This window comes from Perna viridis, chromosome 8 (assembly GCF_037379345.1).
Source record: "Perna viridis isolate PV_CMFRI_1.1 ecotype Kerala chromosome 8, ASM3737934v1, whole genome shotgun sequence".
NCBI lineage: Eukaryota > Metazoa > Mollusca > Bivalvia > Mytilida > Mytilidae > Perna > Perna viridis.
In genome coordinates this window covers 15,900,508-15,924,823 of record NC_142452.1, presented here as the reverse complement: position 1 = coordinate 15,924,823, position 24,316 = coordinate 15,900,508, and the positions used below count along the sequence as shown (strand labels likewise).

Here is a 24,316-nt window from a genome sequence, read left to right as displayed (position 1 = left end):
CTGTATTATATTTCAGAGCATTAAATAAACTTCGTTATTTGAAGACTTTTTAAACCTCTGCCATCCTACTACCAGTAAGTCTTTTGATACATGACTAATGGGGAAGTCAATTCAAAACAATGTGTTATGTATCGTAGTTGGCAACATTTTTGTATGATACATCGTTCAGGGCACGGAAGATAAAATATCTAAAATTGAATTTTTTTATGTAACCGGACCATGGCCCCAACGGAAATTTGTCCCATGCAGAACACTACAAAATTCTCGGTTATTTTAAGTTGTTGGCCTTTGATATTGACTTTTAAGGCAAATAAATCCATTCTATTTTGGTCTTCGATTGTAAAATTGAATTTAATGATAAGATTCTCTATTTAAAATTTATTAATGAAACTTATATTTTTATTCAATTATGTTGTTGGTTTAATGACAGAAAGTATAAGATAAATATAATATGTGGAAAGTACACTTCCCTTTTATTGGAATTGAGATATGTAAGGAAGACACAACGACTAATACTACTGAAAAAGTTGTACTTCGGCCTATGATACACTATCGCTCTTTTCCGTTTTTTACAAGTCTGCAAAAGTTATTGGAGAATAATTTTAAAGTGAGCGCCGTTCAGTTAAGGTTTGAATCGCAAAATATGAAGAATATTATATTCAAAGTACAAAAAGAGATTAGTTTGATCCTTTATTTAATCATCTATACTCCAATTTGTTTAACCATTTATATCGTTTAGTCTTTTAGCATATATGGACAGTGTACAAAACCTAATTAAGTCATAACTATTTCGTTGAAAAGAGAGGTATTATCAAATCCCTTCAGGGACCAAATTTCTTGCCAGAAAAAAATCATTGAGGACATTGTAGAGGATCGACATATTTTCTTGATCCCAGCATTTGACAAAGGAATTTACTTTTTACGTTTTGCTGTCTGAGCCGAAAGAACCAATTCCAGAGGCGATAATCGTAACGTCATCAAGAACTGCACCGATGAAAATACGCCTCGACGATTACCAATCAAAAAGTTATTGTCACATAGAAGTGTAATAATTCGTTAGCAGTTCTTTGACGATGAAATCAATGTTTGATGGATACAAGTCGTCTCAATTACAGACAAGTCATTTTTTTTTGGAAGCGGCTTGATTAACTGTCTTTATGATATTAATTAAATACTCCTTCAACGTTGTTCTTTTGTGTCGCTCTTTTTTTTTTCTTTTTTTTTTTTTTTGTCTCGGTTTAATGTCTTTATTACAGACCCGTGCAGGTCAGGGTGTCAAAAGAATAGGCCTGCAGTAGCGCTATGCTTGTCATAAAAGGCGACTAAATAGTGCTCAGAAACCTAGCCGGGGGCTAGGGCGCTCTGCCCATAGAGCAACTGGATTGTGTGCCCAAGGTGGTGGAATGGGATACCACTGGCATGTTACATGCTGGGGTTGTCAGGCTATAATGCCGAAAACCTGACCGCAAACCATAGTGGTGCACCGTGTTGGGAAAGATGCCACGTTCCTCGCACGTTACAAAAAACCCTACTGTGGTATTCTCCCGGAGTAGGAACCATAGGGCTCCGCCACAAGAGGCTAAATTGCCCGACCCTACCCACCTCTCCTTATTTCCAGTGGCAATCGAAATTTGTCTACCCCATTTTCCTTGTGTCCCATCCCATTTTTTATTTCATCATCATTTCATGCTCATTTTATCATTCATTTCATGTTCATCGCCTGAATATGGCTGAAATATTGCTGCTCGGGTGTTAAACCCCAACAATCAATCAATCTTTATTACAACCTTAATTTATGCATTCCTATCTTTTTCAACATGAAGATTGACATTTATGGTAGTGTAGTATTATGTTACGTTATTTTTTATAATTTGACTTCGCATTTTCTGTCGGTTTATTAAGAGAATTACAGGTAAATTTCACACATCTACATATCACTATGTAGAGATTCATATTGCAGTAAGCTTCTGTATAGATATTAATGTTGTCTGATTGCTTTAAATCTTTTGGAATCATATTAATATCTAAATTTCAAGATTTTGTATCCAAAAATATTTCTATATTACGGATGATAACCCAATACTTTTGCTTCTTTTTGACTTCTATGTGAATGCACTTTATGTTTTTGGGAAGTATGGAACCTTGAATTAAAGTGTCAATTTCACCGTCAATAAAATCTGCTATGTTTTCTAAATCCATGCAGTTGTTTTCGTTGCTTTTTTTAGCACCAATTTTCAGAACACCTTTCCGCAGAATATCATATTTGTTTAAAAGATTCCCTGTTGATATCAAAATTCTTGTAATGTTTTGTGGCTTCTGAAATATGATTCTAAAATATTGTCTTTTTTTTACGTCCTTAGCCCAGTAATACGAATTCTCTATGTATATATTTTCGGGAAAATATCCAGAAATTGTATTCATATCGGTTTCAAATCTAGCACGTGGTTTAACACCTTTTGGCATAGGTATTATTGGAATAATATGTTTTCCAAAACCTTTGAATGTTTTGTCCACCGATGGCATCATTTTATTCTTTAGTGTTGATATTTTTCCAATATGCTGGAATAGACTAGAATTTGTATGTAATGGCAAATATTGACCCATTAGTATCCGCAATCCGCCCAATAATAAGTCACAAGGCAAGAAACTGAAGTTTTCCAATAACCCAACAGCTAATGGTAGCAAATCAGTTGAATGGAATAGTTTTCCTATAAATCCTAACCTAGAAAACTCTAAAACTACCCATTCGGTTTGCTGTTTCATCACAAAACTATGAATTTCTGCAAAAAAATTTGAAGCCATTTGTAAATCATCTTCCAGTTGAATGTAATATCTGTTGAGAAATCTACTGTATAACATCAAGAACGCAAAATCAACGTTTTGTTTTGAACGCCATTGTACTCTTTCTACTGAATCATGGGTTGTGTTTTGAAGTGATGAAAAGTCAGGGTAAATATTATGTGGTGCTCTTATTATCTGAAATAATCCACTTTCGAAATGAGGCCGAAAATGAGAGCAAATATTATATGAAGTGTTTATGTTCCAAGACGTGTCATTATCTGCCATCAAAATCACAATGACTACATGGCTTCTCGTATCATTTTCTATGTTAGCGATCAAGCTGTGTAAGGTGAGATTGAGGTAAAGATAATTGTTGAATCTTCTTCTAACAGTAGGAATCCCGATTGTCAAAAAGCCTAAATATAAATTATAAAAGTTCATTACAACTGATTAAAAAAACAAACAAACAAAAAAAGCCAAACATTATATAAACATGCCATGAGATGGGAATTTTTCATTCAAGTATCATCATAGCATGCGCTGGATTTATTGGCATTTTTAACATTCAGAGAGACGAACATATAGGCAAAGTGATTTTGTTGGATTTTCAAACCGGAAAATGACTTTGTGTTTGAGTAACTTCATTGAGGGGTTATAAACATAAATGTTTTAAAAATGAAATCTCAACCCCTTATTGTTGTTTATTGCTAATGTCATGGTTTTTAAATGAAAAAAAAAACAAAAACAAAAACAAAAACAATAACAGAAAAAACAAATGCACCCAGACTAAAAAACTTAATAATAGATGCATAATGTCTTATTCTAAAAAACGCTCCCATAAAACATTAAGCGGTTTAGAATGAGTTAAGATAGGAAAGAGATACAGGCAGAATATAATTTTTTTACAAATTTGTTATGCATCGTAAGACCATCAAATCATCAAACTGTATTACGTATAAAGTAAATGGCACAAAGAGCTTATACAGATAAGACGTCACATGATGATGACAGACGTTACAAAATGTAGAAAGTATGCTCACCACTATATGCATAAACAAATTCTGATTTGATTATTTTCTTACAAGTGTATCATCATCATACCTTTAGTATTCCTTCGATGACCGCACACCAAAACGTCATTTGTAATCCCTTTATTTTCATTAAAATAATCTTGAAAGCCCAAAAGAGCAGATGGAATTGAGATATTATGGAAAACGTTTTCATCGTTTCTCATAAGATTGAGAAATCCTCTGTTGTACGCCCGGAGTCCCTTTGGCAATCGTTTGATCGGAGGTTTCTGTGGCGCCTCGTAATAACTTTTACTTGTTAGGTTCTTTATGTGCCATTGATTCTGTTATCGATTAGAAAAAAAGAAAATAAATAACAACGAAAACAAATGATATAGTAGTGAAACCAAATATTTACATTGTCGACTTTTTTTCTTAATCTTTCTATGAATTGTAATTTATTAAGTTAACTAAAATTTGATTCAAAACGTTGCTAAACCGGAGCCTGGTTCGATTCTTAACATTGGTAGGCTAGAACGATTCATGAAAATAATTACCTGTAACTTTTGTTGGTCTAAAAATAAATGAAACTAACGTGCTCCAAAACAATTTTCGACGATTTAACTTGTCTTATTTTCTAAATACGTCTGTTAAAAGCCACAACAGTTTATTTGCAATTGTACCCTAGAATTATTTCTTATAATTTTGTAGCAATTCCCTCGATTTTTTCTGCATTGACGAGGCAGTTAAGCAGTTTCATCAAACATGAATGATTTACAGATTTATTGTGCATCCATATTTATAACGGTTAGTGTTGTTTTAGTGTTAAGAAAAAAAGCACTTAACATAAATAGAAATAATACACATTTACTATTCATTATATGATCAGATTGATTTTGTTTACGCCCTTAGTAGTTTAAGTCGCGTTGAATAGTTGATAGTATAAAAGGAAGAAAACACAGCAGATTTCAAAATTTATCCTCAACAAACATTAACTGCTATTCTAATTTTGACAGTGTGTGACTTAATGGTCATATGATTGAATACTTACCTTCCCACTGTTTAAAAAGTCCTTCGTTGTATTTGTCAAATGAATTTCAACTATAAACACAAAAGGCATAATCAAAACAAATGTGAAGAAATAATAACGTATTTCAAATTTATGATATAAAAGACAAATATATATATGGAGCAGTGAAGCATTCTGAGACGTTTATATATATATACACATAGAAGGGTCTGAAAAATTCCCAACGATGTTAGAACTGTCAAATTTGCTGTGGTCGTTCCCTTCGCGGGACTCGAACTCGTACCGCTGTGACATCTATAGCAACACCGCCTGCACAAAGTCCAGCGCCCTAGACCACTCGGCCAGCTAGGCTATATAAAAAATATAGCTATCGCTGGCCAGGTCATTCCTTCTCGTAGGATTAATCTAGGGTTGTTACTAAGTACACGATGTATGGTAGTACGGGACAGTTCATTTGGGTGTTATTATGTAGCATATATATGCTGCTGCATGCTTCTTTTAACATCCGGACCTGCACGGGGCTAGACAGGTTGAACAATTGAGATACAAATCGACTTGGCAAACCGCAACACGTGTTTGTCTAATGATTATACCTTTCTTCAGTAATTCAAAGCACTTTGTTTATAAATTACATTTTAGATAAACGTACTTGTGATGAAGAAACTGAGCAACCACACACAACAAATGGTACACAGCATAAATCGACACAGATTTGTTCGTTTCTTCTTCATTTCTAATGTTGTTTATCTACAACAATAATACTCATGTAAGTTTTAAGGATATGTATAATACATCTATACACTGCATAGAAACACATATTATATATATACAACTTATATTCTTTTTGACACTGATTAAAAACGGCTACGACATCTGTGCTATTTACCAATGTCAGGCGAATGTCAGTCCTGGAGAACATTGTGAATATTATATGGTTGATGTAAAAATTTCATCATCGACTAAACAAAATCATATCTAATTTATAATCTATTGGTTAAGTTTGGAATTTCACCGTATCCAAACCTAACCAATAGATTGACTAAACTGCAACTCTAATTCCACGAAAGAATATGCTTATACAAACTGTCTGTCATAATAAAAAGTTATTCCGACAGGTACTTGTTGAGAAAAGTGCAACCAAAGGTCGCCATTAACCATACCATAAAAACAAATGCGTACTTATTCTCTTAAAATAAACAGGTAGTGAGTTTGCAAACGGTCGTTGTTATGCTGTGTTGTGCAGGTATTTAGGTGTCGACATAAAGACAAAGGATTTTGCATTGTTTATTCAGGAACCATGCTTGATTATCTTTTACAAAAAACGAATACGGAATAGACATGAAATTACAATGTAGTATATAAAGAAAGATAACTCCAAATCTTATAATGACAATTATTTGGATATTACAGTCGTATCTAAATAAATGTGATAAGAGCTCCTCGAGTTGTGTAATAAATATTTAGTGACGCTGAAAAAATGCGATGAAAATTATTTCGGACAGACGCAGAGGTAAAACAGTAAACCCTCCTTCATCAAGGCGTGGGTAATAAAACGATATTCAAGCACGACTAAACTAGAAAAAATTAACAGCGCACTATTTATGAAAATTACCACTTAAACACAATGTACTGTTATACAATAATAATAGATTTTACCTTTCTCGTCACCGTGTGCAAGTACACATTAAATTAACCATTTCCTGTTTAATATCTTTTTAACAACCAGAATACTGTAATAGCATGAATGTAATGATATACTTCAAATGTTAAAAGTCAATGTAGTATGACACTTGTAGACTGAAGTTTGTTCTATTGATTCAGACGATCCTATACTCTTACACATTGTAATATATCAGTTGATAATACATTTTCTTGTTGTACCTGGATGAAATTTAGTAACACAGATTAATCAAAATCTACTTACTCCATCGACTGACCTTAATAAGAAAAAGAAGGTCAATCTATATTAACAAAACGAAAAAAGTGGACATTATTATTATGCTTTTCCTGCATGCTTACTTTCGAAAATGATAGGTAGGCGGAGATATATTTATTACTTTAATATCATTTTCTTCATTTGAAGATCAACAAGCAATACACTCGTACGCGTGCAATTCAAATATCTGAAATGGATGATGTGTTGAATATCGAATATCATTTTAGGCAGTAATAAGATAAATGAGTTCAATCTTTCTTTCTTCTTCTAATTTGTGGCGGCTAAAAATATCCGACTAAATAAAGTTTGGAAGATCAAAGCTTACGCCTATGTTTACTAAAACTGTATTATCAAGGTTATTAATTCTTGAATATCCTATTTTCTCAAAATAACCAAAGTCGCACATTGTTCATGCTGAATAATACAATTTTATAGAAAACAAAAAGATGATTGGAAATTGCTGATTTTTATTTGTTAACGGTTTCGACAACTTTTATCAATACAGGGTTTTCAACAAGAGCATCATGGATCAATTGGTATCATACAAACCATTTCTGATGTAAAAGAAGAAAGTAATTAAATTTTAACTGATATTATACCCAAGGATTTAAAGACAAAACCCCGGTTAATTCTAACTCCATATCGATTGTAATTTGTTTTCGCTTTAATAGTAATTACTTCGTTAGGAATATTGAACTTTCCATGCTAAATATTTTTCAATTAAGAAATGTAGGCCGAAGTAACAATTACAACATTATTACTCTATACCACACAAAAAGAAAAAGAACCTTGAGATTTTCGAGATAGTATAAATAAATTTGACAAAAAACAAAATAGATTAATAAAAATAAATAAAAAAAAATACAATAAGATTCTTAAAATAATTACTTTGTCAATAAGATGCCATTATTTGTTTATTTGTAAAAAAAATGCATCCAAATTTGCAACATCTGTGTTCAAATACCAGATTATCTTAAGCAGATATATTCATGAATTCAAATTTATAGGCAGTCACAACAAAGGTTACAGCAAATTTCTTTTCAACAATACTTCACCGAAAAAGTTTGATATTTAAATTTTAGCTTGTGAATCATTTGAGAGGTCATTGTCGGTAATTGCAATGGAATAATAATAATAATAATAATAATAGTACTTCTAAGTCTTACTCCTTTTATACTTATGATATCGAGTTTGTTTTAGAATTGTACGCTACAGATTGAATGGGGACGTTATCGTTAATAATTTGAATTTCAATGATTATTGTTCATGAAAAAAGCATTGCGTTCCTTAGATGCAAATCGAACAAGTCATGTGCTTTAAAATATACCAATCATGCGGGGGCAACAATAACATGTATCGATTCTAAAACAGTGATTACAACGTCATACAAGTAATTAAATTGAAAAAAGAAAGAAGTGGTTTGATTGCCAATCAGGCAGTCATCCACAAAAAGCCAAGGAACGAACTATTAAGCATTAAAAATGAAATTAACAAAGAAAAATAGTATTTCTTGTTTGACCACCAATATTTTTTTTCTTTAAGGGTTTCAATAAATGAGATGAAAAATCAAAACGTGAATGTTTCTGTACAACGTTTTAAGTTTTCCTGGTAGAAGAGGTAAATATAATAACCTACACATACATGTAACATATTTAAAAACTATACCAGATAGAGAAAACTATAGCAATCGTTAGTATCTTTGATTACTGTCAACACTGTTTTTCCTTCGTAAACCTCACGAATTGATGAAAAGTTATAAAATGAATACATGTGACATATTTTGTAACTGAGATAACTCTAAAATTGTTTGAATACCTCATCTATGGGAATAAAAAGTAATATTCATCGTTTTTTTTTTTTTCTGTTTTTGTTTCAGTGTAAGTATACTTTTGACACAAAAAGCAGTAATAAGTGCTTAAAATGTAAAACATTTACTTTGGTTTCTGGTAGAATACCTAGATTTGTCAAAATACCTTTAAAATATGAAAACAATATATCAGATAATGAGAAACATAGCATTTCTAAATATCTTTTCTGATTGTGAACACCTAACTTTCCTTGCTAAACTTCAAAATTAATTGAAATACAATTACACCTACTTTGTTACTTGTTGCTAAAGCGATAACTCTAAACTTATGGAAACCTCAAATATAGGAATACAAAGTATATATTCACTTTTTCTTTTATTTTGATTTTTGTTGCAGTATCTAAGCATACTTTTAACATACAAAGCATAATGATAAGTGCTAAAAACTGTAAAACATATTTATAATTTTAAAGTGCATGTACATGCCAAAAATTATACAATAAAATTTGAAACTATAAAACTGTACTTAAATCACATTTGAATGATTATCAATAAATTATAATTCTAAAGTGTTATTCATTTTCTAACCGCACTGCATATCTTGTAAAGGAGCTTGAGAGAACAGTTCTACTAGAGTCAGATCTAAATAATTGTCAGAAGGACCTACTGTATGAGAACCGTTCTACTAGAGTCAGATCTAAATAATTGTCAGAAGGACCTACTGTATGAGAACAGTTCTACTAGAACCAGATCTAAATAATTGTCAGAAGGACCTACTGTATGAGAACAGTTCTACTAGAGTCAGATCTAAATAATTGTCAGAAGGACCTACTGTATGAGAACCGTTCTACTAGAGTCAGATCTAAATAATTGTCAGAAGGACCTACTGTATGAGAACAGTTCTACTAGAACCAGATCTAAATAATTGTCAGAAGGACCTACTGTATGAGAACAGTTCTACTAGAACCAGATCTAAATAATTGTCAGAAGGACCTACTGTATGAGAACAGTTCTACTAGAACCAGATCTAAATAATTGTCAGAAGGACCTACTGTATGAGAACAGTTCTACTAGAGTCAGATCTAAATAATTGTCAGAAGGACCTACTGTATGAGAACAGTTCTACTAGAGCTAGTTGTACAAGAATTCTAAGGGTTGTATGATAACTATTCAAAAAGAGTCAGCTCTACGAAGGCCGTATCTGCTAGAACTGTCAGAAGAACTGACCATAGAATTATCCTCTAACATAAGTCTGTCATTGAACTTCCGACAGTTCTAAGACAGTTTTGTCAGAAGTTAACACAAATCTCATCAAATATTTCTCAGATTACAAAATTCACATTTTGAACAGTGTACTTTTTACTTTCCACTCTTACACTGTATGTTTGTTTTAATCTCTCCATACGTTGCAATAACAAGTTCCTTACACACGAAATATTAATCGTTTTATACTTTAATACCCAAATAAAAGTTTCAAAATTTAGCTTGCTAAGAAGTTTACTAGTGCTGCGGACAGGTATCAAAAAGTGCTTAGTGCTCGAGTTTAATTGGCCTAGAGGGTATACGGTTATATTATATATCAATGGAAAGATACATCAATGTAGTTTTTGAATATCGTACTTACCTAAGTGAAAAACGGTAGAGTTTTCTGCTATTTTGCATTCATTAGAGGAGGGGTCAAGAATCAATCGACCCTAATACACTTTGATAATTAATTAAGTGAAATCGTTTATTGTAGGTATTGGGAAACAAGTAACATGTAAAGGTCACATGTATAGAATTGCAAAAAATGTAAAAAAAAAAAAAAAGAACTTTTTCCGACGAAAGTTGACTATTTAATCACAGAACAAAAATGCCTCTAAAATTGGTTGTATTTTATTGCATTTTCAATGATTAAGAGATAATAAGACACCGTAGAACATTGCAATGTATATCTAAGTATTCTTTACTGAACAACAAATAAAATAAACACAACGTTCTATATTCGATCTGCAACATGAGCTTCACAAAATGTGTTTGAAGTTGCAAATTTTCTCATGTTTTAATCATAAACTATACTAAAATTGTAAAATACGGAATCGTTCCCGGACAACCTGTTCTGTTTCCGAACTGTTGGTACAGTAGAAAACCATGAATATCATCCAAAAAAACTTATTTTTTGGCATGATCAATATTTTAAGTGCTTTTTAAGCAAATAGATAAAAGTTTGACATATTGTTTTCTGTTATTCAATAACTGAGCGCTCAACAACGTTCGTTTCGAGGAAATTGGAACGAAGAATAGGATATCCATAGCCAAGACAAAGCACCAAAAATACATAAATATTCATAAAAATAACATCTATAAATTTAAAGAATTAATTAGCAAGCCAGGCTTGATTTAAAAAAAATGGGGGTTTTGGCCAGGTTCATTGGTAGGATATTAGTTCTAATGCCCTTTCTCTATTTTTGCTCAAGCGCCCGTCGATTTGTTCTTATAAAAATGATGTCATTCCGGATTTGAACTAAGGAGGGAAACTCTGGTATTTCTTAAAAGTTGTCTAGTTTGTGACGGTGAAAAAGAGGATGGTTATGAAGATTTTTTTAATGGATTATTTCAAATAAAATTGGCCTTTACTATCATATAGACCGATGAAAAGTTTCCAAGTTATGAGTGGCTTATTTCCACGATTCCTAGCTTTTACAGCATCTTCACTAGGTAAGGGACCGGTCAAATTTTATCGCCACATAGGACCGGTGCAAAAAAATAAGAGCCTAAATAAAAGTTGCAACCCTATGGCTATCTGACTTGAAAAAAATATGATGTCCTATGTCAATTTGGTAAGAAAAAAGTTGGTGCTCTATCATGGTTTTCTTATAAAGTTTTTATTTGAAAATATTATATTAACACATACAGTGTATTAAAAGATCTTACATATAAGGTATTGACATAAAGCTATTTTTATTTTAATACATATACAGTGGCGGATCCAAGGGGGCCGAGGGGCCTGGGCCCCCTCGGAAAATTGCCATTCTTAAAAATTGTTGAAAAATTATTAAAGATACCCTCAGAATGTAGGATTTGAGGTTTAATATTTCAAAATTTTATTGGGGGCCATGCCCCCCTTGCAAATTCGGAACACTTCGTGAATCCTGTTAAAAAATGGGGCCCCTTTACCTAAAACTTTGGATCCGCTACTGATATACTTATTGATAAATCCCAGATTTTTATTGGTATTTAGATAATAACAAATCAGAATTCGAGAAGTGAATCATAAATTAAAGTCGCTTACTTATTCATTCTTTGCGTCAAGCAGCTAAACGTGATTGGCTGCCCGAAAATTTAAATTGTGACATTGTAAATGTTCAAAACAACTTCTCTATCTTGTCATAATATGACATCAGAAGTAACGCACAACTCAATGCACAAACCACTTACTACAACTACTCTGTACATTTATGTTTACTTCGAAAAAAGGTAAGTTTATAACTACTTATTGACAGTAAATATCAAACGAGATATTGTTTCCCCTGTTTATAAACGTCTTGATCTGAGCCCCTCTCTTTTTCTAATTCTTTTTTTCCGCCCCTGCCCTGGACAATGATGTTTCCTTTGAACTAATATTCTTTAGCAACTATGTTACCATTGTGTCCTATCCTATTCGTACGGCTACTAAAACTGGGTTCTTTTTGAGAGGTAAACAAATCTTAGAAGTTTTATTGCGTCTGAACTTCTTTCTTCTTTTTGCGACAGAATTTTAAAAAGGAATCTGGTTTGTTTTGATCAACTCGTTTAGTATAATCCGTTCAGAGCATCGGCGGTTGGCACCCCCTTTTTGGAAAATTTGTCGTTTTCATGTGTAAAATTGACAAAACATCGTAAATAATGTCCTAGCACACTCCTTTTCCGAGGAACCCGGCTGTCACCCCACCTTTTCACAGTGTGGATCCGCCCCTGCAGAGGAAATTGCATTAAAAGTATACGCTTGGGGCACAGTTAAATACCATAAGACATAAATATTGTGACAACATATATGTACATCTATGCACATGCTTCCATGCTAAGTTCAAAGTTCACAGTTTATGTACTAACACAAGACAATTTAAATTTGCAAAACACTGAATTGCAAATCTTGCACCACTTTTTCTTCAACCTACCATGTCATGTGAGTAACCATTGGATGCAGATTTGCATGGGATTTCATAAAATGCATTTTGTTTTACAATATTTACTAAAATAAATTTGTAGTTACAATTTGAAATTCATGGTATTTTTTTATGTCCCATGGGACTTTTTTTCTCCCATGAGATTTTAATTTCTCCCATGGGATTTTTTTTCTCCCATGGGATATCTTGTGTTAAAATACAATGATAGTCATAGAGAGTGTATGCCTTACATATTCACTTAGTGCATTTTTCTTCTGTGCAGTATGAATAAAAAAGCTGAATGACTAAAAGAGAGAGGTTTTTTTGTATTGTTTTGGGATGTTTTTGAAGTTTTTAATCTTTTATAGCTTTGAAATGAAATCACTTTGAAAATTCACTTATCAACCACAAATGTAAAACAACGAATAGAAAAAAATATTCAAAGACACTCTAGACTATAAATATGCTGTTTAAGAATATAAACTTTGAATGCTGTATGAGCAGTACTTTTATCTTAGTATTTAAATAAATTATAAAAATTCTAATGGAAGTCTAAATTCAGGTCCATAATCAGCTTTTTGGCACTTCTTTTTCTTCTTGGTCAGCTTCAACCCATGAAACATCCTTCCTTTCTCGTCTCTGTAGAATAAAACAAGTAAAAATCTTTATGCAAACAAAATATATAATATACTTTACAATACCATTTTATTTGTAATCAAAGTGATCTTATTTTTTCTTACTTGATATATGTTCATTTCTAATATCAACAGCTGAAATTACTTGCAATCAGACATCTAAAAGATAACATGAACAGACAAACAGACACACAGATAAAGTGCTTTCTATATAAGTTCGTGGCAGCACTTTTGATTTATTGTGCAAAGTATGAAGAACAGATGGACGGACACCAGTATGCCATAATATGTCCTGTCTCAAAAAGCAGGAGTACAAAAATTCTGGAGAACAATGTATACCTGATATGATAAGCTATCAAGTTTGCATATACTGAATTAGTCATTCACCATAGAGGCAAGCAGGTGGCTGGTCCCTGAAATGGTTATAAAAAAAATTCTGCATGATAATAAATATGGTACCTTTCAATTTAGTTGAATTAATTTTCATTGCAAGCATCCTTAAAGCAGTTATCTTGTAATGCACATAAGTAACATTCAATGTTAAGTCCAACATGCTGGGGGGTAAGTTTAATCAAAATTAATTAAGAGATTGTGGAGAAAGCTGTCGTTGAACTTTCAAAAAATGTAACAAGTTTAGTGTAGTCTGAGTTGCTCATTTGCTTTTGTTACTTTGTGTGTATGATTTTAGTTACTTTATGTTCTTTGTTGTGTATGTCTGTTTTCCATGTCTGGTCTTTGTCCCTGAATTACATTCCTTTGATTGCCACTATTACATTGGTTCCCTTGATTACCTTTGAAACACAAGGTATGTTAGTGGTGCAAAGATAAGAGCTTAAAAAATAATGGTCCAGTTCAACTATAATTTTAGAATAGGACTTGACAAACTTTATTTGCAATTGAATATTCACACAATAAAGATATTTGTGTTTGGCTTAATCATATAACAAAAGCATCTGTATATAAAAAGAGATATCTTCTGATAGCAAGTAATAGTGATTTTTACCAGAACTTAACATCTAGCTAGAGCTTGTTTATCTTGCCTCAGACAGAGTTGGTTTAATATTTAATTTTGCAAGTTCTTTATACATCACTCACCTTTTACGAGTCATTACTAAGAATCCTTTCATGCATCCTCTAATCTCTCTTGAGCAACATAGAGCACCTTCAAAACAAAATTATACTTATTATGCATTATTTCAAAATTAGATAACTTTCAGATTCTGTATATAGACAGTAAAATAGAGTTATAAACATTAACTGAAACAGGGGCTGCACTGGCTTCCAAAATTCTGTCACAATTTTTTAATCAATGTTCAGAAATAAGAGCAAAGAGTGGTGCCAAAAAAATATTCCAATTTTTTAAAATATGACAATACTAAGTCCACTGATGAAAGTCCATGAGAAGAAAAAATGAAATCAGTACAACTTATATGCCATATATATACAATTTCCAAATGGTAACACAATTTCTTTTCAAACACAAGAAATCTTACACCCCAATTCCCACTAATGAAAACTTGCATCCAATCTTCATGGAACATATACAAAATGTATTATTCCAGCATTCAAAAATTGTCATTGCTTATACTGTTTTAGTGCAATTTTTCACTCGATATTTATTCCATCACTTGTAGAAAAATTACCATTGCAGTACATAAATAAAAATCATTGCTTAAAATATGCAAACTATAAAGTTTGACTCTGTCACATTTGCCTAAAAAATGGCAAAATATTAAAAAAAATTCCAGACCATACCCTTTAAAAAGCCATCATGTTTACATGGTTTTAGTAAACATTATCTGGAAGTGAGATGTGCTGTTGTTGTCCAGTACATGCAGCCCCACTTGTAGCAGTAAAATGGTTATGACTGAGTGATCCTTCAACTCGCGTTTATTTCCGTTTAGTAAACGACAATATCGAATACTCGGGAATGAATGATACTAACCTGTTTCTATTTTGGAAAGAACGATTTTGAAAGCAGTGAAAGTTCTTATTCTCGCGTGCTTGTTCTCATGCGAAGAGGTACCAGTATCGTATTGATATTCTTGAGCGGGTGTACGTCAAAACATGGAGGCTAATAAAATAGAGTTCCTTTTTTTTCTTATTTTTTTTTTAAAGAGCTGCATTTAATTTTGAACTTGAATTTTGGCCATATTTAAAGATGTATCCAAGTAGAAAAAATGTGTGATTTTTATTTACAGATTCAAAGACAGGAAAGAGGAAGGATATCCAGTTGATAGGGAGTACTGCAGCACAACAACAATACCAAAGTGAAAGTAGAAAACATGTGCTTTTGACTTCAAGGTTTGATGATTTTCCAATCTTCGTGGACTGGTCTAGGTTTTTTAAGTTAAAATCAAATTTGAACATTTCCTGAAACATGATATATGTATGAAAGTTTATTTGAATCAACTTTTCAATTTTTAAAAATTTTTTGAAACATGCACCGTTAGCATTGGAGCCAATGGAGAAATCTATACGATACTGAGACCTAGTGTTTCTCAATGAGTTTGGAAATACAGGGGAAAGAAACGAATTATGGTGTAATGTGACAAGTTATGATTTCACCACGGACCAAAAGGTAACAACACATAGAAACGTTCTATCGTGCACCACATTTCACACTCCTAGTATTTTAATCGTAAGTACATTTTTTATCAGGCTTTCTACAAATCAGACAGCACGTCAAAAACCAACCCAATTTAATTTTATTTCTTGTTTAGAAACAGTTACTGATCACATAACCAGTCTTAGTTTTTTATTTGTTTGTTGCGCTAAATAGAGAAAAAGTATGTACAAAAATGTAGATTGTAAATGAAATTTGCACAGAAGCATCGTTTGTTTGGTAGGTTTTTCTTCACCGTGAATTACTTTTTATCCAACATAATCACTTTTCCATTAGCAGTGTCTGAATTTTATGTTGACTGGTACTTAACATTTGATCTAAACGGAACCTTTCAGGGCTCTCCTAAGTGTTATTTGTACAAATTTGTTGTTGAATTTGTACCAAGTCTGCAAAAATATTTAACAAAACGGACTTATTACAAAAAAAAATGCCTTACTAGATGTAAACTAAGATAATCATCACATTCCTTGTTTGTTGAAACTGGGGGTTACTATGGTATAGAGATGTCAAATAGATAGTGTGCTTTGTGCACAATGAAAAGTGTCGAGGATGAATTTCATTTTGTATCGAGTTGTGACGCCAGTATGTCTAGCCTTATTATTTTAGAAGCCCCTCCTCTTTCAAAATATAGTACATGCATATATTTCAAAATCACTGGAAAGTGATGCGTAATTTATGTAGGTCCCTTTTCCATGTATTTACAGTGTTAACTTAATTACTTTAATTATGATTGTGTATTTGCATTTGTAACGTATATTATCTTCTGTTCAGGTGTTAGAATACTGGGATATGTACTGTTGTTTGTTGTAACATTGTACTGATGAGCATGATTGCCTTACTTAACTTATACAGATATTGATCTGAATTGATCTTTACAACGAATTTAAAAAATCAAAATCTTTAGTCAAAATGTATACGTAAAACTCAAATTTCCGTTTATTACGATAAAATTACTACAGGTATTAACAGCTCGATATTCCGTTTTACTGTTAATTAAGTAAAATATACCGGAAGTGGTCAGTTTAGCTGGGGGCACTTATAATCTAGGTAATAAATACATCCCGTAATATGGCTTCGTACGTGTTTCGTGTGGCAGATCAAGATATTTACAAAATAGGAGCTGACATAGGACCCTAAATTTACCCAAGAAAATTATGAAAATGATACATTCTATTCACTTTTATCGAAAATATGTGAAGCAACTATTTGTTTGATTATTTCTTATGCACAAATGTTACATTAAAAAATCAATTTATAAGGGGACCAAGGACAGCCGCCATAAAACCTGGTTTAATCCTCAATGTCCAAAGGAAATGCCTGTACCGAGTGACGATGACCATTGCAATGGTTGCAAACTTTCCGGTTGTACTTTGATAATACCATTTAAATTTTATGCCGACTTTTCATTTTGACTCTTATATAGAGTTTATCACTTCGATAACTTTGTTAATAACCATTCATTTGCTATGGAAAAATATTCATGTTTGTCTCTCACCCTTTGTTTTACGGTAATATTCTACACATAGCACAGAAAGCTCGATACTCGCCCAATTAGTAAACTAAACCGTTGAATAGGCTTATTCGTAAGGGATATAATGTTATGATATTCTTGTCAGATCTCTAAGGATGACATTTTTTTGGTATTTCATTGATTCGCTCATGGAGTCTTTAAATAGAAATTGGACCACTGTAGGAGAGTTCGCCAATCTCATTAGTGATTGTCATATTCACTAATTTTCATATCATTAAGTGTTAAATTGGTTGACAAATAAACAACGAAATAAACAATTAGCAAATTCATGATTAGAATCCCAATTTTCAAAACTTTATAACTTTGTTATTTTATATCCAATTTTGGTTCAGTAAAATGTTTCATTTAGATAAAATAATTCATAATTTGTGTGTAAATTTTTTACTTAAAAAAATAAATTTGAAATGATATTTATATAGCGAAACCTCTATTATCATTAAAAATTATTTTAAATTTTTTATGCTCGCATAGTCTAATTACTGAATATTTATTTTAAAATTCCGTGGATAAAAAGAGTATTATTGGCAGTGTAGAGAACCAAAAGAATTTTTCAATTATCTTAATCAACGAAAACGTTATGATGATATAAAGTTGATGCCCCATGCCAATCAAGGGATTTTTTGCCAACCAAATCCAAATCACAGGTAAGTGATTTGGATTTGGTTGGCAAAAAATCCCTTGATTGGCATGGGGCATCAACTTTATATCATCATAACGTTTTCGTTGATTAAGATAATTGAAAAATTCTTTTGGTTCTCTACACTGCCAATAATACTCTTTTTATCCACGGAATTTTAGAACTCTCATATATTTTACAACACTTTTTAGCATGACATGGGTTGTGTCCTTATTGTATGACGTGTGAAGCACCGTGGCTCAACCGCGCATGGGAAGAATTGAAATTGATTTTACATATGATAGGGACATCCAGACTTGGGACCGGCAAGTTATCCGGGCGGAGTTAATGTCCATTTAAAAGATTTTTCAATACTAGATCCAATACAAGGTAAATCTATTTAAGTGTAGATTACATCTTTTTGGCATTTTTTTGGATATATATATTCCTAACTTCTATTTTATTTTCATATTTTTATGAAATATTTGATATCACTACCTTTTACAGGTAGACTGACACAATTAGTGCAAGTCTTTTTAAGCGCATTTCAACCACGGGGAAATATGTTGGGACAATTAAACTAGTTTTTTATCCAATTGGCGCAAACGTTGAATCGAAAAACGCGCAATGTACACTTTCATTGAACTTCAACGTATAGACACTTGGTAACCAATATGAAGTGTACAAAATAGTATGTTCAGTGTACACCAGGTATATATTGTACATATAGATTCCACCGAAAAGTAGAATGGGTGAATCTTATTACACGTATGTACAATACAGTTTAATGCATATCATATAAATTGTAGCTATAACCAGAGGTATGACAAACTTTAGAGCTTCAGTTTCCCTACATGTATGTAGCCGATTTTGAAATTATACAATTAAGGATTTTTACTGTAATGTTGGAATCTAATATTTAACCTTTGTCATCATCTCACCTGTAAAGGCTTCTTGTATATAACAGGAACGCACTTTTGTACACTATATACACACACGGACGATCAGAACTGTAAGGGAACGAACATCTTCTACTGCAATATTGGACAGGTAAATCCTGTCACATGTTGAGTCACCTGTTCTGTCTGAGCCATAAAACAATTAAATTTTTTAAAATTACCTCAGGGCGATTCTATTCGTCACCTGGCCTGTGTAGTGTCGTACGTAACCTTAACCGAGATTTTGAAAGTGGGTTCTAAAAAGGGTGGGGATCTAGAAAAAAGGGGTGTGTCATAGTATAATATTTCCTCATTTCATGAAATCCCATGGGATATTGAAAAATCCCATGTGATAAAAAAAAATCCCATGAATTTCAAATTGTAACTACAAATTTATTTTAGTAAATATTGTTAAACAAAATGCATTTTATTAAATCCCATGCAAATCTGCATCCAATGGTTACTCACATGACATGGTAGGTTGAAGAAAAAGCGGCGCAAGATTTGCAATTCAGTGTTTTGCAAATTTAAATTGTCTTGTGTTTACTGTCGAATTCATTACGAAATCCAGCCTTATCATGAACCTCCGAGTCGCATTTTTTTGTTTGATAATCCCTGACTCACGGTTAAATCTTTAACGTTTCATTTGAAGTCCAAGCATATAAAGACAAATGCAAAAATAATATACGATTTTTGTGTATATATAAAAATAAAAAATAAAAATCTCAAAACCTCAAGTTTTTTTCGTCAAAACGTAAGGTAGACTCGATACTTTACATGTGTCTCTTCATAAAACAGCCCGGAAACTAGACAAATTGTCCGGAAACGATTCCGTATCATACAATTGTAGTACAATTTATAGTTGAAATATGTGAAAATTTGCAACTTCAAACTCATTTTGCAAAGCCCATGTTGGAGATCGAATCGAGAACGTTGTGTTTATTTTATTCGTTATTCAGTAAAGAATACTTATATATACATTGTAATTTTCTACGGTGTCTTCGTATCTGTTAATCATTGAATATGCACTAAAATGCAACCACTTTTGTTCTGTGATTAGTCAACTTCTGTCGGAAAAAGTTCTTTTTCTTACATTTTTAAAAAAATATGATATTCAAAAACTACATTGATTTATCTTTCCATTGACATATAATATAGCCGTATACCTTCTAGGCCCATTAAAGTTAGGAAAATCCTTAGCCATCCGCAGCACTATACGGATTGGTGATCATAAACATATTGATACGCGACTATAAAATGTTCTGCAAGTATGTCGTAAAGTTAATTGGAGCAGAAATCAAAACAATGACTATAAATACCTGACTTCGGATTTAAATGGCAGTTATATAGGGTATTTAATCCTTGTTGTTAATATAGGCATATATCACTGTATCTCTCACTAATGTCCAAATAGTGTATTCCTAAATTATTTTTTCAATCATGTAAGACTATCAGCATATTTCGGAAAGTAAATTTCAGACTGTAATCCACTTACAATTCCTACTATTGATTAAACCTATTCAGGTAAACGAGCGTCGGATGGTTACATCAATAATCACGCATGTGCTCTGCACGCCAAGTGGGAATATTTCGAACCCGGATATTGGTAACAAAAATTAGTATTAAAACAAGTCTCGGCAGATGGACGTCTACGTTCTGCATCAGGAAATCCCCAAAATAATTCAAATGGAAATCAGAATGGAAGGTGCCTTATGGCACCAAGTGCTAAATATCTGGTGAAATTGTCATCAAATTTCTCATTGGTTTTGAGAAGTGTTGTTCTTTTATATTGGGAACGACGGAACGGAATATTTTTACTCACATACCTCTCAATTTTCAGGATGGGAAGGGGTAGGGGAGAGGGGTTATTGTATGCCGTTTAAACAATATCGTTTTTCGCGATTACATATTTATGTTTCAGAAAACAGCTTAGTAATCCGCAATAACAGAAAATAAATTGCAGTACATAGATGATAAATGGCGTTAAAATTAAAACTAGATGACAAACATAGTGGCAATTGGCCGACATCTCCAGACTATTTCACATTTGGTCAATTACTGTCGAGCCTGTGATCTGTTCGCGGAAATTATCCTTCGAACACGGATATTGGGAAACTTTTAATTCAGGGAAACTTACTCTTTTAATATTTTCACTACAGATCTCTACAAATGTTTTATGGTCATCATCACTATTCGATTATCCGATATGAAGTGTTTTTAGCTAACAGATGAGACATGTTATCTCCAATTTGATTCCACGTCTTTACGGATTGACAAACAGACTTACATGATGCATATATGTATCGGAACATATCAAAAGGGTTAAGTCATATGATTCACTGTGGTACTTCTCAATTAAAATTATAAATCACAATACCATCGTGGGAGGGCGGCGTTGACATTACACAGAGATGAATTGCATATCCTTTGAAATCTCCAAACATATTTTTTTTCCGTATGATTATTTGGTTTTTTTATATCAACTTTTAGATTAAATGTTCTGGCATTTATACAAATATAGAATTTCTTCATGTTTTTGGTGATTTTTAATTATCTTAATTTGATGTGTCTATTACGAATGGTTTCTCACAATTTCTGCATTATTAACCTCATTTACACCACCTTACTTAGTTTAATTGAATAACATTGCCGAAGTGTAAATTGTTTTTAAAGGAACCCTTTTTGACTCGTTTCGGGGGAGCTGCATTATTCTTGCTAGAATATTACCGTAGTATACTCACTTCCAAAAAAACAGATGCTTCCGAAGGACAGAAAATGCTTACCCTTCCGGAGCCCTAATGTCATTTCTGGTTGTTGAGTGCGTTCATACTGCTACTGCTTTAGTGTTTTTATGCTACGTCTTCTTTTTCTTATCTTCAGTCAGTCTTTCTCAGTATCACTATTTTGTTTTATTCAGATCGTTTCTTTAAATTTTGCATGTATATGTTGTCCATTTTGCACGTCAATATCATGTTCTTAGATAATGACCTTTTGGAGATATTCAGGATTAGTTCTTATGTAGAATTATCCTCAGTTGTTCTTGTTGATATTTGTGGAGGTTGTATGTTGAAACATTTCAAAGTAAGTTTCCCTTTTTATAAGATTTTTCTTTTAAAATGACAACACAAAATTAATATTTATATGCATGGCACACCCAGCCAGAAATATGTCAGACTTTCTTATATCATGTATGATAATTTATTGATAGATGTAAAAACAATAAAACACGACTTAAATTATTCATCACTATGCCGAGTTTAAATAAACATTCGAATCAGCCCAGTTTATCGCGATCAGTGAACAATATAAGGCAAAACAGTAATACAAACAAACAAAGAATTTTGTACACAATTTTTCTTTACTAAATAAAATTAGAATTATCCGAATTATCATGTCACGAATTAAAGCTTAAAAAGACAAAAGTTCTTGATGAGTATAATGGTCATAGAGAATAATCGTTCTAGAATTGTCAGCTGATAGAATTCGTCTGAGTAGAACTATTCTGCGCTCGAAGGGTCAGAATACGTACAAAATTGGTATATACTATACATGATTTAATTTGCCAAGCTTAACTCATAAACTATGTTACTATATATATTTGACTTTCATTTAATCAATGAATAGTAAATTAATCTGTATTTGCAGATCATGGTCATAGTCAATTCAATCTCTATAGAAAGAATTGGTATATAATTTCAATCTAATAAGCATATGCTTTTGTCGTGTAATATGATTTTTTTTATCTTTTACGACCTCGGCGATGACAGTATTTACAACAGTATAAATTCTATGTACATATCGCACCAAAACATAGATACCGTAGCTTCGACAAAAGATAGAACCAATTAAAAGCGTGAAACAGTATTATCTGCTTCATTCAGATTGACTTTCATTTGTATTGTGAGTGGTCCTATTTTTCACATCGATAAATTCTGGAAAACACGTGTACTTAAATTAAATGAATTCCAATATACGTTTAACGCATTGAACATTACGATGGTTTGTTTTCGTGTGATATTAATAGCAACAATAAAAAACAATGTTTATTTGGACTCCAAGTATTGTATGCATTATATGTTAGACTGAAACATATATCATAATGAGTGAAAGTTTAACATTGCAAAGTATCAACTCAAACCTCGGCGGGTTGTTTGTATTTAAATTTCAATAAAGGAAGTAGATATTTTGCAACTTTCAAATTTCATGAGTTATGAAACATTTTTCTCCGTGATTCCTTTGAAATATTTAGCCGCTCGAAATTCAGCAACTGCTATAGAGGAAATATTGCAATCGTTCGTCTATGACGTCGTCGGTTGTTACAGGATTACTACGTAAGAAACGTCACAAAGCCGTTTTCGACCAATCAGATTTTTAACAATTATACACAATCATACAACAACCTATCACAACGGCGAATTTTTAATATCACACCGTTTCATGGTGTAATATTGTAAACATATTTACTCGTACAAGAAGATAAAACGTTAAAAATCATACAGAAATAAGTAACAATTACACCTTTTCCTAATCACCTTTTCACCAAAATAACAAAGAGATCAAAACGAACTACATGAATTATTCACACGAGTCAAATATAGATCTTGGTCTGAGGAGTAAAGTAACGAAACTGATCTCCTGTTTTGCTAGATATCGTGATATCAATTTTGTGATAATCTTCCAGTCGCATTGTTCCTGCCTCGATTTATATTTAATGTATCAGTTTGTGCAAATTTTGTTATGCTGTTTTAAATATCGGACAGATTAAGGAGGAAGACCTAGGCTAAGGAGCATAACTCTAACAAAACATTGGGACGTTTATGTAAAGCATTTTACATCAATCTCATGTAAGCATAAAAGTAACTTGGATTGTTTTCATTTTGTTTCAAAGAAAGCTTGATAGGTTTTGGAGAAATTGAATAAGATACATATTTATATTATTATGGGGGAGTTGCTTTTACAAAATGAACATTTTGTTCAACAAAAAATGAAATTAATTTGTCTGTTCGTCTAATTGAGCATGTTCTCAAAAGAAACATATACGTAATATAATAAATAGTGTTTTGCTAATTGATAATTTACTATTCTATAATACAGTAACAGGAAATTCCAGATACCTTTTAAAAATAATAATTTCCTTTTTGATAAAAAATCATTAATAACAGAAAACTCATCCTACATCCAATATTCCCATACAACCATTCAATAGCTCCATTATCCATCTCGACTTCCCATCCGACAGTATGGTTGATATGCTTACCGGGAAAAACCGGTGACCTAAATGTGTA

At 32.2% G+C, this 24,316-nt stretch overlaps 1 protein-coding gene across 10 annotated transcripts; it reads right to left on the bottom strand.

Annotated features, from left to right (window-relative positions):
* Positions 1-447: 447 nt before the first annotated feature.
* LOC148609506 (alpha-1,6-mannosyl-glycoprotein 4-beta-N-acetylglucosaminyltransferase-like) lies at positions 448-24,290 on the bottom strand. Of its 10 annotated transcripts, none has more exons than XM_088596346.1 (6): positions 20,351-20,631; positions 6,475-6,699; positions 5,468-5,565; positions 4,840-4,889; positions 3,883-4,132; positions 448-3,197 (listed from the first exon to the last, which is right to left on the bottom strand). In XM_088596346.1, the coding sequence occupies exons 3-6, from the start codon at positions 5,547-5,549 to the stop codon at positions 2,032-2,034; spliced, it is 1,548 nt and encodes a 515-aa protein (XP_088452472.1). In that variant the 5' UTR covers positions 5,550-5,565; positions 6,475-6,699; positions 20,351-20,631; the 3' UTR covers positions 448-2,031. The 10 variants fall into 10 exon arrangements, 5 of the variants coding, with proteins under 5 accessions (XP_088452472.1, XP_088452473.1, XP_088452475.1 ...); XM_088596347.1 differs by having other exon boundaries at positions 20,527-20,620; XM_088596349.1 differs by lacking the exons at positions 6,475-6,699; positions 20,351-20,631 and adding an exon at positions 24,146-24,290.
* Between the last annotated feature and the right edge of the window lie 26 nt (positions 24,291-24,316).

Coding starts and splice junctions, on each gene's coding strand:
- LOC148609506 (XM_088596349.1), bottom strand. CDS start 5,549: ATGAAGAAGAAACGAACAAATCTGTGTCGATTTATGCTGTGTACCATT. Junction 4,133..4,839: donor ACTTTTTAAACAGTGGGAAG/GTAAGTATTCAA, acceptor AATCGATAACAG/AATCAATGGCACATAAAGAA. Junction 3,198..3,882: donor TCATCGAAGGAATACTAAAG/GTATGATGATGA, acceptor ATTTATATTTAG/GCTTTTTGACAATCGGGATT.